The sequence below is a fragment of the Triturus cristatus genome, chromosome 5_1, assembly GCF_964204655.1.
Source record: "Triturus cristatus chromosome 5_1, aTriCri1.1, whole genome shotgun sequence".
NCBI classification, from domain to species: Eukaryota; Metazoa; Chordata; class Amphibia; order Caudata; family Salamandridae; genus Triturus; species Triturus cristatus.
The window spans coordinates 167,785,075-167,801,796 of record NC_140587.1 but is presented as its reverse complement, the minus strand read 5'-3'; the positions used below and the strand labels follow the sequence as shown (position 1 = coordinate 167,801,796).

The window sequence follows — 16,722 nt, the reverse complement described above, 5'->3', positions numbered from 1 at the left end:
ACTATGTGTAATATTTTCCTGTAAAGGGCATTGATAGAGATGCGGAAAAGATGGGATCAGACTAAGGGGTGTACAACAGTGCTACCATGTGGCCATAAACAGTATGACAAACTTTGTGGCAAAGAGAGCAGTTGGGTGCGCTGTCACAGAGATCACCAGTGCTGATTTGGAATATAATAGGGAAATGGAGAAGGGAAACTTTGGAAACATCAACAAAGTCCAGAAGGTCAACACCTCGGTCAGCCCACAGAAATATCGTCTTAAGACCTGCCTTGAATCATCACACACATGCCAACACCTCTGCCTTTCTACACAACTAGGATGTGTGTGTGTGAATAGAATATGGGTGTGTAACACGGGTATTGAGAGGGCTGCTATTGAATGGGCATTGTGTCTCAAGAAGGGGTGATCTGCACTAAGAAGCAGTGTGAGAAACTGACAATAGCATGGCGTACCTTCAGGCCTGGAGCCCCCTACTAGGTGTTATGTGGCCACGCGTGCACGGCCTGGACTAAAGCAGCAATAAAGGACACGCACACACACAAGGCTGTTAGTGTGGGCAGGAAGTCCCGAGCGACGTCCGCCCCTTTATTTATGCCCTCTAGCCACGCCTGGCCAGAGAGTGATATAAAGTGTGCGGGCCCTTCCAGGCCAAGGGTTTAGGGTCGTTTCTACATGCAGCGACTAGACCGCTACATCCCATCCCAAGTTCGTGTTCAAACTAAATCATGACATATATTAACAGAAAAAGTCTGCAAGTCTTCGGCTTGGTCGAGGATTGGGTCTCAGACTGTATCTGTGCTGATGATTCCCTTGACGTCCCATCGGGCTGAAAAGTACCTGGGTTCCTGAGATGGCACTCAGGTCCTCCTCTACGGTTTGGGCTGGAGTCATGTGGGGTCCTGCTTGATCTTCTTCCAGGCACAGGGTCATGCCTCCACTCGCAGTCTCCCCATCCTCCGGTTGCCCTGAGTGCGACACATCAGGGTCTGGCGCTTGGACTTTCTTGAACCTTCGCTGTGAGGGCTGTGCCATTGAGCTTCAGCACAGTCCACAGCCCAGGCTCGTTCGTGGTGCAGAACTTTCCCCCGCTACCCTGGTGCTATAACACGGGTCTTCGCTCTTTTCCGCCCGCTAGCCTTCTTGTTGGTTGCCGTCCGCCGAGCTTTCGTGTGGACTGGATCGTACGGTGCAGGCATCCAGTTGTCGGCTACCGGGAGAGTGTCCTGCCTGGGCCCAGCCAGCATTAATAACCAGGGCGACCTCTGGGTCGTGCAGTGTGGGGTGCTGCAGTACTCCCGTAGGAATCTGTGGAGCGCCACCTCCGGATTGGACTGCTCTGCCACCACTATCCGAAAGACCTTGTTTAGGGCTCTCATAAAGTGTTCAGCTTCGCCATTGGCCTGCTGCCATTGTGGAGTGATGCAATGGTGTTTCACTCCCAGCAGAGTTAGTAGGTCTTTAAACTCTCCTCCTTGGAACGGGGGCCCGTTGTCAGTTTTGATGACGTGTGGCAGTCCAAAGAGAGCGAATGTATTCTCCAAGACTGGCTGTAAATGGCTGAAGGACATGGACGGTGTGACTTCATCTATCGGGTATTTCATGTAGCTGTTGATCAGGAGAGCGGTTACTCTCCCGTCTGGGAAACTCCCATAATCCAGACTCACCCATGACCATGGGGCTGGTGCGGGGTCTTCTGTTATCACGGGTGCTGGGGTCTCCGGGCAGCTGGTGAGCTGGCAGGCTCTGCAGTTCCTGACTACTGTGTCCACGGCTCTTTCCAGCCAGGGAACCACACTTTCTCATTTTTGACTACATCCTCACTGTTCCCTGACGGACTTCATGTGCTAGGATGGTTGCTCGCTCCTGGAGGCTCGCCGGGATGACAATCCGTGACCCTCTCAGCACTACGCCATTTGCAGCGGCACACAGCTCATCTTAGACTCTCCAAACTTTACCGGTCCGATTTGTTCCTCCCGTTAACGCCGTGAAGGAAGTCTTCCTAAGACCCCTTCTGCAGGGCTTCCACCACTTTCTGGAGCACCGCATCGGTGTTGGTCTACGCCTTGATTTCATCCATAATTAGGGCTCGTGGACACGACCATTAAGATAACATGTTGATGTACTCTTCCGTCCGCTGTTCTTGTTCGGAGCTTTCCTCTGCTAAGTCTGGGGGATGCCGTGACAAATAGTCGGCCAGATTCCTCGACCCGGGTCGAAACACAAGCTCCATGTGGTAATGTTGCAATTGTATCACCCACCGCTCGATCCTTGGTGGAAGGTGTGGTGCGGTGCCTCTGAACAGTGGAAGTAGTGGCTGATGGTCCGTCATAACTCTGAAGGGATGTCCGCTGACATACAGGTGGAAGTGTTTGCAGGCCCACTTGATTGCCAGTGCTTCCCGTTCGATTTGGGAGTACCGTCGGGGTGAGGGCCTTGCTTGCGAACGCCAGCGGAGCCCATTTTCCTGGATTCGGTCTCCTGGGCCAGGAGCGCTCCCAGCCCCATGGGGCTAGCATCCACTACTAATTCTGTCGGCCGGGTGACGTTGAAATAGGCCATGGTGGTTTTCCCCAAGAGCGCTAACTTTACTTTTTGAAAAGCTTCCTCCTTCTCTCTCTCCCATTTCCAGACAGCATCTTTCTTGGTCAGAGCCCGCAAGGGTTCGGCTATGGTAGCCAGGTTTGGTATGAACCACCCACAGTATGTGGCCATCTCTAGGAAGCTCCGGGTTTCAGATGATGTTGTGGGTACGGGGGCTTGCTGTATGGCTTGCGACTTCCTGGGACCTACCTTCACTCCTTCCTGGGTGAATAGGAAGCCGAAGAACTCGATGGACTTTTGGAAGAACTGACACTTGTCCCGGTGAGAGTTACTCTGTGATCGGCAAAGCGTTGGAGGGTAGCGCGGAGATGATGATGGTGTTCCTCTATGGTCGCAGAGTGTATCAAGATATCGTCACTGACGTTGAGCACTCCTTGAAGTCCTGACAGCACTGCCCTGACTGCATTTCCGTCGCCAATGAAATCCCAAAGCTCAGCCTTTTGTAGCGACGTAATCCCAGGTGGGTCGAGAAAGTCATGATATATCGACTCTCCGCCGCTAGCCTCAACTGGTGGTATCTGGCGTTAAGGTCTAGCTTGGGGAACCAGCGGGACCCGTTGAGATCAGCCAAGATGTTGTCAACTGTTGGCGTCAGGTGCCTCTCCTGCTTTATCGCTTGATTGGGCATGCGCATGTCAATGCAGAGTCTGATTGTTCCTGGCTGCTTCGGTTTTTTGGCAAACACCATAGGTGACACCCATGGCGTTGGCCCCGTAACTTTCTCTATGACCCCTTTCTGGTCGAGGTTCTGCAACTCTTGCTTCACGAGCGGACGCAGATGAAACGGTATGCGCTGGTGTCGCAAGGTGACTGGTTTTACCGCCTTATCAATGTGTAGCTTCACAGGTGGCCTCTTCATGCACCCGAGGCCTTTGAACAACTGTGGGAATAATTCTAGTATATCTTCGGTCTGCAGTGTCCTGACTGCATTGGCGAATGTGACCAAACCAAGGTCTTCAGCCGTGTGGCTTTCCACCAATATGTCTGCTTCTCTGTCTACCACGTGGAATGTTGTGATGATCTTGTGATTTTCTGACTTGACCTGTACCGTCATCTTGCCTTTGAGAGGTAATTGCGTCTGGCTGCCATACGTCAGGAAAAACTTCATCTAGGAAAAAATGTTTTTAAAGTTTTTATGATATTGTCCATGTGGATTTAAAATTTGTTTATTTTTTTATTTATTAAGAGGATTTCTTATTGATATCTACCTGTGTGAATATAAGTGCTTTAAATATCCTGAGTGGAGAGTCAATTGTGTTAAGTATGAATGTGGTCGCAGATCGAGTATAAACCATCTCTTGCAGTTCTTACCAAAGGGAACATTTATTTTTAACCTATAAAAACTTTACATTTCATGTGACATTAGCAGCATTAGCCGCATGTACATATGGCAAGATACCTCAGGTATCACATGATGATAAAGTGAATAGTCTTAATTATTACCATGTTCAAGTAAATCACATAATGTAATCCATGGGGGCGCAGTCAGAATGACAGTAAAAAAATAAGGCGAACAAAAGAAAGGAAACTAATACAGCATTCTACCCTGGGAGGGGTGGGGTTAAAAAACTATACATTCGTTCCCCTCTAACTTACATTTCATGTAACATTAGCAACAGGTAAATATGACGTGATGCATCGAGTTTTACATAATAATAAAGTGGATAGTTTCAATTATCAACAGGCATATATGGCTTGATGCCTCAAATTTACAGAACAATAAAGTGCATAATCTCAATTCTTACAATGATTACCATGTTAAACAAGCATTGGCATAGCCAATAGGTCTCGCCTTTGGGACCTTATAAGTGTTTAGCTATGCAACAGTTGCATAACTAAATACTTATAAGGTCCCAAAAGCGAGACCTATTGGCTATGCAAAGCGGCTGTGCGGCCGCGAAAGTGATGCATAAGATCTCCTGTTAAAAGGCCTTAAGAATAAGGTAGATAATGGAAGCTGAAGTCCAGCACCATCCACCTCAAATATTCTGGATGTAAAATGAGTGTTCTGGTTATTGTATAGAATTTAGCACAGAGATTTGTTTTCTTATACATTTTGGATTTTCTAGGCACGTACTTTTTTCCTCTCATTGTTTTGAATGTAATGTTCCATTTTATTCATAATGCTAGGAACTTTCAGCCTACTATTTAAAGTGACTGCCAGTCAGTGATACGATTACTCATTCCGTTGATTTTCAATCATCTTTACTCAGCAGTTTTTATGTGTAATTAGTAACAAAACCTCTGAAGCAGTTTAGTAGCAGTTCAATCGGATGCTGATGTAAAGCAAAGGCTCCTGCTTAATCCCGGCAATGCATAAAAAAGTAAGCAAATAGCACAGCATGCAAGGGCAGCAACCAGGGCAATAGAAGAGAAAGCCGACAATGGGTCACACACACTTTCCCAGGAAGTCCCACACAAAACCCCCAAAGTGCTGCGGTGCCGGGACAGACACGTGAAGCTCGGGGTGCAATTTGTGAGAAGCGTGCTTTCTGAAGAAAAGTATTTCATTAAGAAATGTTAAAAAACACATTTGAAATATACAAATGGAAAGGCAGGCTAAGGAAACATTTGCTTTTCAAAGGAAAAGATACATGCGCATCACACAACACTATTTGGCAAACACACTAAATGCAGCACAGACTGCATATCAGGAACATGAGCTAGCTTAGTAGTTGTTATGAAGCAGGGCTTTAAGTGTGGATGATCTTGTGGCGTCTCAGACCGACAGTTATTAAAAATCAACTATGACACAGCTCTGTTTTGATGTCTTTAACTTTACAAGCTAAAACACTGGCCAATTTCTCAGTAACTGTAAAAACTCTTAAAGTATTCCATTTCAGGGGCGAAAGTGAAAGTGATCGCGATCACGATCAAACATCAAAGCGGCCGCGAAAGTGAAAGTAATCGCGGGAAAGCGCGCGCCCGCGCACATGCACTGTAGCGCTAGGCTGACCTGGTAGCACTTTTTGGAGCCCTCTCAATAAGTCTCGCCAGACCAGCGCATGCACTGGGTCAGGCGAGACCTAAAAAATATTACATGATACAATCCATTGTGGCACAGTCAGAATTGCAGATTTTATATTTAAAGGCTAACAAAAGTAACAAGCATTGGCATAGAAAATAGGTCTCGCCTTTGGGACCTTATAAGTGTTTAACCATGCAACAGTTGCATAACTAAATACTTATAAGGTCCCAAAAGCTGACCTATTGGCTATGCACAGCGCGAAAGTGAAAGTGATTGTGATCGCGATCACCATCAAACATAATAGCAGCAAAAGTGAAAGAAATCGCGGGAAGCACGGCGCGCGCCTGCGCACATGCACTGTAGCTCTAGGCTGGCCTGGTAGCACTTTTTGGAGCCCTCTCAATAAGTCTCGCCAGACCAGCGCATGCGCTGGGTCAGGCAAGACCTAAAAAGGAAACAAATACAGCATTCTACTCTGCAAAGGTGGGGACATGAATCCGATCCCACATGTGGGCAGGTTGACTCCATGCCCCCCCTGTGTTCTCATTCCAATCAGACAGTGGGGACCATATCAAAGCTCCGCGCTTCCTCACCTCACTGCTCATAAGCTCTTTTCCAGATTATACATTGAAAAAAGCTGTGTCCTCTATTCTGGAAAAGTTGGAAGGACAGTACCCAGCCATGCTGATACTATGCACATACGGGCCACTTCCATGGCTACAAAAACAAAGTTTAAATGGCCTTTTTCGGCGCCCAACACCTTCAACAATCCCTAAGAGCATCAGTTGGGGAGTGAGCTCAGTCTGCAGTTTTAGTACCATGCTGATGAAAGCCCCTGCTCCATCAATGTTAGAGTTTAACACAGTGGGGTAGCTAGACCTTTTGCTGCCCCGTGGCGGTCCCTGCCGAGGCCACCCTGAAATGGCTTTATGATGTAAGATCGGGGTTGGGTGCTGGCGATTTCTGCTGTGGCTGCCCTGCGACGGCCGCAGGTAAGAGTTAAGGGGGGAGGCCGCAGCCGCCAAACCTTGTGCCACCCGGGGCGGACTGCCCCCCCGCCCCCTCTTGCTATGCCACTGGTTTAACACTGGACATGTGCAAAACACATGCATGATATCAGGGTAAAGTTCTCCACGTCGCTGACACTTGGAAAGCAGGCTTCCTATCCCCCCCCTATGTAATTTAGCTGGAATATAGTATAAATACAGACTTAACATGCTGACTCCTGGGTGCAGCGGTTTGTTCACAATGTCTCCTCCCCAACTTCCAATGACTTTCTGTCCTCATATGAAAACTGTGATATACGAGAATCAAGGAAAGCGGTAGAGGTGACAAGTGTCCTCCTGTAAAAGGCATGCACGGCACAACCTACCAGAATCCCATCACTCATGAACAGGACGAGGGCCCCCACGACATGGACAGCAAAGTAGCAAAACGATGCCCCGCTGTAGTTCTTTTTCTGGCAGCAGGATAGCATGTCCTCGTAGTCTGGGGAGAGAAGGATGATACATGAGTCATGAGCGTCATGTGGAAGGAGTAACATCGTCCAATCAGAACTCAGCGTGCCTCTTGACATTATTTAGCAATAGGCTCTTGCATGAGTCGCTCACCATTCTGGTGAATGGCCAATTATTTATCAATCACTTTTCAAGCAGTTCTGTTTTTCGGAGATTCACATGACAGTCAAAAATACATCCCAGTCACTTCATTTGTTCATTAAAAAGAATATTTTATGTGTCCCATCATAAGACCATCCAATCTTTCATTCCGCAAGAAGGAACTACCTCAAGGCGGTCTGATAAAGATACACCACAATTAACACCATAATATACCACATCAGTCCTATGACCGCATACATATTACAATACAGTTTACAGGTATAATGCAGAATAAGGTACAATTTGAACAAGTCATTGGATTGTAACATTTTTTTAAATGTATGAGTTAGTTGATTACCAGGACCAGGACATTTTTTATTTTTTCTCCTTTCCATAAACTATAATGACAGGGGAGGAATCATTATCAGAAAAACTCCGGCACTTATATTCTCATTACCAGAAATTATCGTATCAATGTTTCTCGTGAGTCACTCTAAGGGGGATATTCACAAGGACTTATCTCCGATTTATCTCCACCTTAACGCATCAAAAGAGGAGATAGATTTAACACCCCATTCACAAGCTGGTGCAAACTGCAGACATCGCCAGTATTTTTTTTATTTTTTATTTATTTTATTTTATAAAGTTTTATATAGCGCGAACCAGATCCCGAGGGATATCAGAGCACTTTACAAAAGGAAGGAAAGGAGAGTACTATTCCTGTAACGATATCAAGTACGAATGCCAACAAGTATTAGTCACACAAGAGAAAAATAAATAAATAAATAAATCACATACCAGTGATACACAACAGAAGGGAGGGAGAATACAGCTCCAGTAATGATATCAGATAAGAATACCAAACAATTAAAGTCACAATAATCACAAGCAGGTGGTACACAGCGAGTAGTGAAATAAACAGGGCAATAACAGGCTGCTCCGAGGGGCAAGCCTTACATCCGAGGGGGCAGAGAGCAGAAGCACAGGATGGTAAAAAGTATGTAGTGTCAATCAACATCTGTTGTAGGATCAGAGGTGCACATCGCCCAAATTACGGTAAGAATTTGTTCATTAGGAATCTTTTGGCTTCAAGTTTGAAAGCAGTTATTCATGATATTCTGCGTGAATCCGGGGGAAGAGAGTTCCAGATCTTTGGTGCAGCACCTGAAAAAGCAGGACGACAAGTACTCTTTTTATTCATGGTACGTGGTTTCAGGAGGAAGTTGTTAGCGCTTCTTGAAGCTCTCTCACAATATGATAATTCAAGCTTTTGTGCAAGGTACTTGGGTGTGTTGTCATGCAAGGCTTTGTGCGCTAGAACGATAATCTTTAACTGGATTCGGGCTTCGTAGGGCAACCATTTAAGAGACTTAAGGGCTGGGGAGATGTGCTGGTTTCTTTTGGTACCAGTAACTAATCTGGCCGCAGCGTTCAGTGCTGACCTCAGTGGTGCCAGGGTGTACTTGGGAAGGCCACAGAGCGTAGCGCTGCCATAATCTAGCCTCGGCAAGACCAGTGCTTGGACCGCTTGTTTGAAGTCATGTTGTGGAAGGAAGGGCTTGATATTCCTGAGTGTCCTCGTCAGGTGATTAGCTCCCTTACATACGTTGCTAATATGATTTTTCATATTCAGGTGCTTGTCCAAGGTGATTCCGAGGGATTTGGCAGAGTCTATTATGAGAGGGGTGCAATTGAAAGCAGTGAGGTGAGACAGCCAAAGGTCTAGCTTGAGGGAGTGGTTTGAGGGAGAGATGAGAAGGAATTCAGTTTTGGAAGTGTTGAGCAGGAGGTGATTCTCAGTTAACCAATTTTGAGTAGACGTCAATGTAGAATTGAGTGAAATTATGTTGTCCATGGATGAGATTTTCAGGTAAAGTTGTGTGTCGTCCGTGTACATATGGAAGGGAATGTTCATGTCATTTAGAGAATTAGCTAGAGGTTCCAAAAAGAGGTTGAAAAGGATAGGAGAGAGGGCGGACCCTTGGGGTACACCCATGAGAACTGGAGAGGGCTGGGAGAGGGAGTGGTTTGCCTTGACTCTTTGTGTTCTGTGGAGGAGGAATGAGGACAACCATTGTAGCACCAGGCCCGAGAATCCCATCCTGTTCTTCAGAGTGGAAAGGAGGTTGTCGTGAATAATCGTGTCGAATGCGGAGAAAAGATCAAGGAGGATCAGGAGGCAGGAGCCATTTTGATCGAGTATATTTAATATGTCGTCAATAACGTGCATGAGTGCCGATTCTGTGCTATGCCCCTTCCGAAAACCTGATTGATGTTGGTTGAGGAGTTGGAAATTCTCCATGTGAGCACAAAGTTGGGATTGTACACATTTTTCGAATAGTTTAGCTAGCGTGGGGATGTTAGATATGGGACGGAAATTATTGAGGTCAGAATTCTCTGCAGTTGTTTTTTTTAGTATGGGTGATACCTGCGCTGCTTTTAGACAGTCTGGGATCGTGCCTTGGGATAGAGAAGCGTTTACTATCCTAGTCCATGTGGGGATGAGAGCATTCTTGATCTCTTTGAAGATGGACGGGGGCAATGGATCACTGAAGTGGTTGGATGGATTGATGTTCTGAAGAATCCTGTGGATGTCTTTTTCACTGAATGGGGTAAAGGTGCTCCATGAGGCCTTGTTCTTGATGATCATGTTTGTGAGGTTGGGCTTATCTATGACCAGAGGTGCGGAACCAGAAACTGGCAGGAGAGCCTTCTTGGAGGCAAGTTCACTGGAGATGAGTCTTGATTTCTCAATGAAGAAAGCTGAAAATTCATCAACAGACGGTGGGCTGACATTGGAGACCTAGGGCCATATGTAGGAAGCCCAATACCGGTCGGTAACGGCCGATTTTCGGTAAATATACCGTTACCGACCGGTATTTAGGCTTTTGCTATGTAGGGGGATCATTTATGGATTCGGTAATTTACCGAATCGGTAAAATTACCAAATCGGTAATTTTACCGATTCGGTAAATTACGAATCCAGAAATGAGATGTAGGGTGAGTGTGTCGTGGGTGTTGGGATTCGTTATTTATCACCAACTAAAAGTTGGTGGTAAATGACGAATAGGTGTAAAAATGCATTTTTGTGCACTTTGAAGTGTGCAATGTGGCAGACATACATGCCCTTAGGGCATGTATGTGCACCACATGTGCACACATGTACGATTCAGGGGTGCAACAGGGTGTCAATGTGACACCCTGCCACCCATGATACTGCCTCCCCCATTACCGATTCGGTGTTTACCGATTCGGTAATGGCAACTGGCTTCCCATTCATTCCTATGGGCCTCCAGGCCCATAGGAATGCATGGGAAGCCAGTTGCCATTACCGAATCGGTAAATACTGATTCTAAAATACCGACACTTACCGAATCGGTATTTTTTTACCTACATTACATTTACCGATTCATAAATACCGAATCGGTAAAATTCGGTATTTAAGAATCGGTAAATGTAATTTACCTACATATGGCCCAGAGTGATTTGTACCCGAAATTGATTGTTGTTTGACCAGTTCGAAGAGTTTCTTGGGGCGATTAGCGGCTTGATCTTGTTGTTGTCTGAAATAATCTGCTTTAGCGCACTTGATTTGCTTGTTATATATACTCCTAACCTCTCTAAGGAATTTAATGTGTTCCAAGGAGGGATTTGACTTCCAGGCTCGTTCAGCTGCCCTGAGGTTGCGCCGTTCTGTGTTTAGATTGTAATTATACCATGGTTTGGATTTTTTTGTTGAAGTATTTTTTAGTTGGAGTGGTGCAATGTCATCCAAGATGTTATAGATGGTCGAGTTGTAACTGTCGGTGAGTAACTGAACCTCACTCAGGTCGGCTTGGGAGGAGAGGGCAATTTTACAGTGGGCAGCTGATTCAGCTGGGTTTATAGATCTGAAATCCCTTTTCAAGATCTTGGATTTCATTGGATGAGCCTTCCTCAGCTTCACCTCCATATTGATATAGAAGAGAATGCAGTGGTGGTCTGACCAATCGCAAGGAGTAATGGATTCCAGTGTGATAGACTGCCCTTTCGAGATAATGAGATCATGATCCTTCAGAAAGTCTTTAAGGCAAGTAACCGCTTGGTCATTATGATTACACCAGTGGAGATTGAAATCGCCCAGAAAGATTTCGGAGATGACTGAGTCGACATTACTCGAGATGATCTCCATTATTTGTTCAATGAAAAGGAGGTTGTCTCCAGGAGGGTGATAAAAGGTGTGAAGTTTGCAGACCGGCCGGTTGTTACTTGCGATGTTGAGACAAAGATATTCACAGGCAGAGGGCGAAGAGGACTCTATGTGGGAAATCGAAAGTGTGTTTCTATGAATGCAGGCTAGGCCACCTCCATGCTTCCTAACTCTGTCTAGCCTGATTATGTCGTGAGTAGGCGGTACAAGGAGGTCTAAAATAGGAGTGGAGGTTGGATTTAGCCAGGATTCAGTAAGGATGATGATGTCAAGATCATTGTATTGAATTAAGTCGAATATTTCGGAGGCATGTTTACTGGCAGACCTGCAATTGAGTAGTACACATTTCAAACGTGGAGGATTAGTGGCTGAAGGAGTCTGGGTGAGATTCACACACGTGAGATTGTCTTTATTGATGACTCTAAGATTATGAGGAGGTTCTCTGTGTAGATTAGGAAGGATGGTTTGTATGTGCTTTGGCGGGGTCAAATTGGGGTTGGACCTAGTCGAGTAGGAGTTGTGAAGGTCATTAAGATCATTGGACACCAAGGTCTCAGCTCTTCTGGGCCGTGTGGGCACATTAGCTAAGGGAATGGTTTGCGAGACAGCGGAGGCTAACATCTGGCCCAAGCAATCACTATCACTCAGGGAGGTTCCAGGTAGATTCATAGAGGTGAGGATGGAACTAATCATTGGGAAAAAATCCTTGGAAAGGACTTTTAGGTCATGTAGTTCGGTAGTGAGAAGGTGCATTTGGAGATATATTTATCATCAAGGCGTGCACCTATGTCTGAAGGGGGTATATGGTGTGTTAACAGAGAGGAGGAGTCTCCGTGTAAGCCTGCGTGCGCTAAGATGGTGGATCGTTGTTCCTGGAGAGGGAATTGAACTTGTGGATCAGGCGGGGTAGAGTGAACCTTGGGAGTCAGTGATGTAGCGTTAGCGACGGTGGTCTGATCATAACTCTGAGGGTCCTGAACAGTTCCCACCTGAGATCGAATGTGTGATAGATCATGGTCGGGAGCCAGGGATGTAGCATTAGCGTCAGCTGTCAAACCATATCTCCGAGGGTCCTGAGCAGGTCCTACCGGAGATCGATGGTATGGCAAATCAAGGCCGGAGTGGGGCATTTGTCCATTTACCCCTTTGGTATGTGGCGTAGTGGGAGGGATGAGGGACAAGTGTTCAGTTGATGAAGGCAAAGGTATAAGGACACATGGGGATCTCTTCGCGTTTGGGGCAGAAGATGTTTATCACCTGTTGGGTCATGGGACTAGAAGGTTGAGGCACCTCCACCCGGGGCTGAGCCGCACTGTGGTCACCTTGCAGCGAGGAGTAAATCAGAGGGAGCGAGGGTCCAGGCTGAGAGGTGGTGGGGGAACTGGTGCTGCCCTAATTGCTGGAAGGATGAGTGTCAGTGGACTTTGCCGAGGCCGTGTGCTTGAGGGATGGGTAGATACTGGCTAATTTAATCAGATTGTCATTAGACGCTTGTATAAAGATGATCCCATTGTTATATAGGGTGATGGTGGCGTTGGCATTGAGCGAGGGAGCTGTAGTTAGTTTGAGACCATAGGGTGTTTTCCTGGTGCCTGAAATTCGGAGCATAGAGTAGAGGACTTTACGCCAACAAGCTCTTTTTCTGGTGTAGAAAATAAGGTCATTAAGTCTACTCCCTTTGTTTGCACAAGAGTAGACGTCTGAGATTAAAGTTTCGGGCCTAGACCTTAGTAGGTGATGCTTTAAGTTTTTGGCTGCGTTTTTCGAAAGGTTGGGTGGGTAGTTGATGATGAAAGCATTGGGACCGGAGGGGTAGGGCTTAAATCCATTTTGATGGTGTGCTTATTGCCTGAAGGTGGTGGCTTCACCGTTGGTGTGAATTCTGTGGTGCATGGGAAGGGGTTAAGAGGACTTCCCTTTTATTCATTGACGTGTCTAGCCATATGCAGCAGGTAAGAGACCAACCATGTGCACTGCTGGGACCTTTACAATCCTCTGTTTCCTTAAGACCATGACCAGTTTGGATGGAACCCAAAGAGCAAGCTAGAATTTATGGCACTGATAGGCATTACGGAGCTAGAAAAATCTATTACCAATAGTGCAAACCAAACCTAATTTTAGTTAGAAATGTAGTTGGCCCAAGCCTTTCCAAGATGGCTGCCAACAGGTCGAACTTGTCTCATACTGCCATTGTAGTCCCTTTTTAGTTGCTAGGTGCAGTCCTCTTTCTATTGCCCTTTGCAGCCCTGTTGTTTGTAGAAATGAGGCAGTAAGGAGGAGCAGCCCTGTTGATCTAAATGGCCGGGCAATAATGTTGCTGCAAAGAAGTAAACTGAATCCACATCATGCCGACCCTTCAAATAGTTACACCTTCCACAGCTGTGCTTGAGCCCAAAACATGCTCCTCCATGACCTGGGGCCGCTGTGATCCTCCATTAGAGAAGCTAAAAAACAACAACAACAAAAAACAAAAACAAAAAACAAAAAAAAGTATTCCCACGATAACTGCCCCAAAATGTATCTCCAGGGTGGACACCACCAACTAACCCTAATGAGATGCAGAGTAGGCGTTTCCGTGCAAAAACACACGAAAAAACCACAAACCCACTTTCACAACGAACTGCCAGATCTGCGATGTGAACCAAACACAGGCGATAAGCTGCGGTAGCACTTGGTAATTAACACCTGCCTTTTGCTGGTGTTAAGCAGGACGACTACCTGCAGCATAAAAGGGAGCCCAGCCAAGAGCCACACCGGAAGACCCACAGATGCCATGGAGACAATGATCATGCAACACGGATACCCATGAGGGCCACAACACTCACCGCAACCACCCTAGGCCACCCACCACCCCCAGGACCCGTGCTGCCCCCCACCCCCTGGGAACACCACATAGGCAGCGTACACAAAGACAGCGGACCCACCTGAAACACACCTGCCGCCCATACCTAATGCCAGAGGAGGACATTGCCCACTACAGGCCCAAAAGGAGAACCATCCCCGGCATCCTGACCCACATCCCCCACCTGCTGACAGTACCAACCCAGCGCACAACCAACATCCCTCCACAGACAAAGCTGCCAGCTGCGCAGCACATGCCGGCCTCTGGTACCATCCAACCCACAACTGCCAAAGTCAGAGGAGTCACACAGCCAGCCCCATCCAAGGTCATCACACCTGTCCTGGATGCCAACATCAGCCTGGTACCCCAGCACCCCGTCACCCACACTGCGCAGGAGCAGCTGGAGACCAAGCCAGGTCCCTACGCCATAGCTGGATTCCCTCACGTGTCAGGGACAGTCAACTGCACACATGTACCCCTCGTGCCCCCTGCCCACACTGCACACAACTACCACAACAGAAACACACGCATACCATGAATGTGCAGGCAATAGTGGACCGCCCGGGACTCCTCAACAATGTCGTGGCCAACTCCCCAGGCAGAGTGCATGAAACTCACATCTCCCGCCAGTCCATCATCACCCAGCGCTCCCAGGTTGGCACACGTGGAAATGCAGTGCCCGTTGGTAAGTCCAAAATAAACACACCACACACCTCCAGCCCACAGTCATGCAATTCATGACTCTGCCAATGGGCATGCAGTACAACTACATTCAACATGACACACAATATGCCAACCAACCAGACACGACAACACAACTCCATTGGGAATCTGGCCTTGCCATGCCCACAACACAACCACGGCATGGCACCACAGACACACAATAGCAGGATGTGAAGAGAGGCATGGAGCAGGCATGTGCGAGAGCGGCAAGTGACTAAAGAATGTGAACCTACCCAATGCCAGGTGTGGCGTGGAGGGGCCGGACAGACCACAGAGTACAAAACAGGGAAATGGCCATGTGGAGATCAACTGCTGGTGCATGGAGTGTAGTGGCCAGTGGATGCTACCATGTCCCCATAGGTCGTGGGGCAGAACGTGGAAATGTCGCACGTCACGTCCGCCAGTGCATGCGCGTGCATAGTGGGTTGGTCCTGTGTACGTCAGGCCTGCGTAGGGTGTGAACAAAAAGCCCGTCACACTGGTCGTGGTTCTCATTCGGAATGGAGAATGCGTCTGCCAGGGCGGCGCCTCTCAGCCCGCCACGAGTCTTGCGCCGAGCGCGGCGGGGCCTGCATCCCTGTGTGCCTGCTGTACCTCGGGCCGCTGGTCCCCAGACCTGTCATGCCAGTAGGTCCCACATCCAGAACATAGTCGCGAATCATGAATGGCAGAGTACACACCAGTAAACGCACAGAGAAGAGTACTGAGACCCTGGACATGTAGCTTCGCACGCACCCCGCTGCATGCACAAGCGGCGTGTGCTGGTCTGACATACGTCAGCTCAGCGCAGGGGTGTGCTGATTCGGCAGGGGGAGCAGGGCGGGGCTTGGACCTGGCCTTTGTCAGGAAGTGCGGTAAGTGTGTCTCTGTGTTGGGATGTTGTCGCCACCAAGGCCACAGTACTCGATGTTAAATTGTGGCATGCACCAGGAGGGCGGGCTCGCACGTACGGGGACATGTAGGAGCGCAAGACCGCTCTGGATATTGGCACATGCATGCCAAGTGTTATGTGTATCAGTCCTGCGGATGCATGAGTCAGTTGCCTGGCCTCATTCGCAGCGCAATCACAGCCAGCCATGGGCTGTACACCTGTGTCTGCCCTGTCTGGACCATTGGCCTACACTCACGTTGCCGCACACCTTCAAAGGCATTCATCACGGTGTTGTTGGCATGCAGCTGGACATGCACGAACAGGCATTACAATGGTGTGCCGTAGGAGTGCACGTGATGCAACCGCGCAGTGCACACAAGTGTGGGGGCTCGTGGGAGGGAGGAGCAACTGTGTGGCAAGGTAACACACAGTGAGGCCGCTCATGTGCCACGTGCTGGGCATATCATCCATGATTCCCAGGGTCGCAGACATCCCACCACACCCATGACAGGCCTCTGTACATCTCCTGTATGCATGCAGATGGTGAAGTTACTGTAGGGATGAAAGGTCCTTTGTCTGAACTATCAGGCGGTAGCACATCTGCAGTTCCAAGCAGGAACTTGCATGTGGCCAGCACCCCGACAGATAGGATAGCATTTGCTTGCAACTCCCACACAACGCACTGCTCGAGGTGAGACCAACGTGTACACATCCCACACGCAGAAGTCCTTGGTCGTAGTTAGCATGCGTGAAATGGCCTTCACACCTACTCCCACCCCACCCCACCCCAGGCCTGCCCCCGTTGCACACAGACACTGCTCATTGCACCAAACTGTGCCATTTCATCCACAGGACTGGTGCAGGGCAAGCCAGTGCAGCTTCAAGTTGAGCCACTGACGCAATGGCAGACCATCCCGGACACATACT

At 48.0% G+C, this 16,722-nt stretch overlaps 1 protein-coding gene across 1 annotated transcript in view; it reads right to left on the bottom strand.

Annotated features, from left to right (window-relative positions):
- LOC146830549 (solute carrier family 60 member 1-like) overlaps positions 1-16,722 on the bottom strand; it is a 305,632-nt gene that overhangs the window by 118,851 nt on the left and 170,059 nt on the right. The window contains exon 7 of the mRNA XM_085604769.1: positions 6,945-7,060. Coding sequence (XP_085460895.1) covers positions 6,945-7,060 — 116 coding nt within the window. The remainder of the gene's footprint in view (positions 1-6,944; positions 7,061-16,722) is intronic.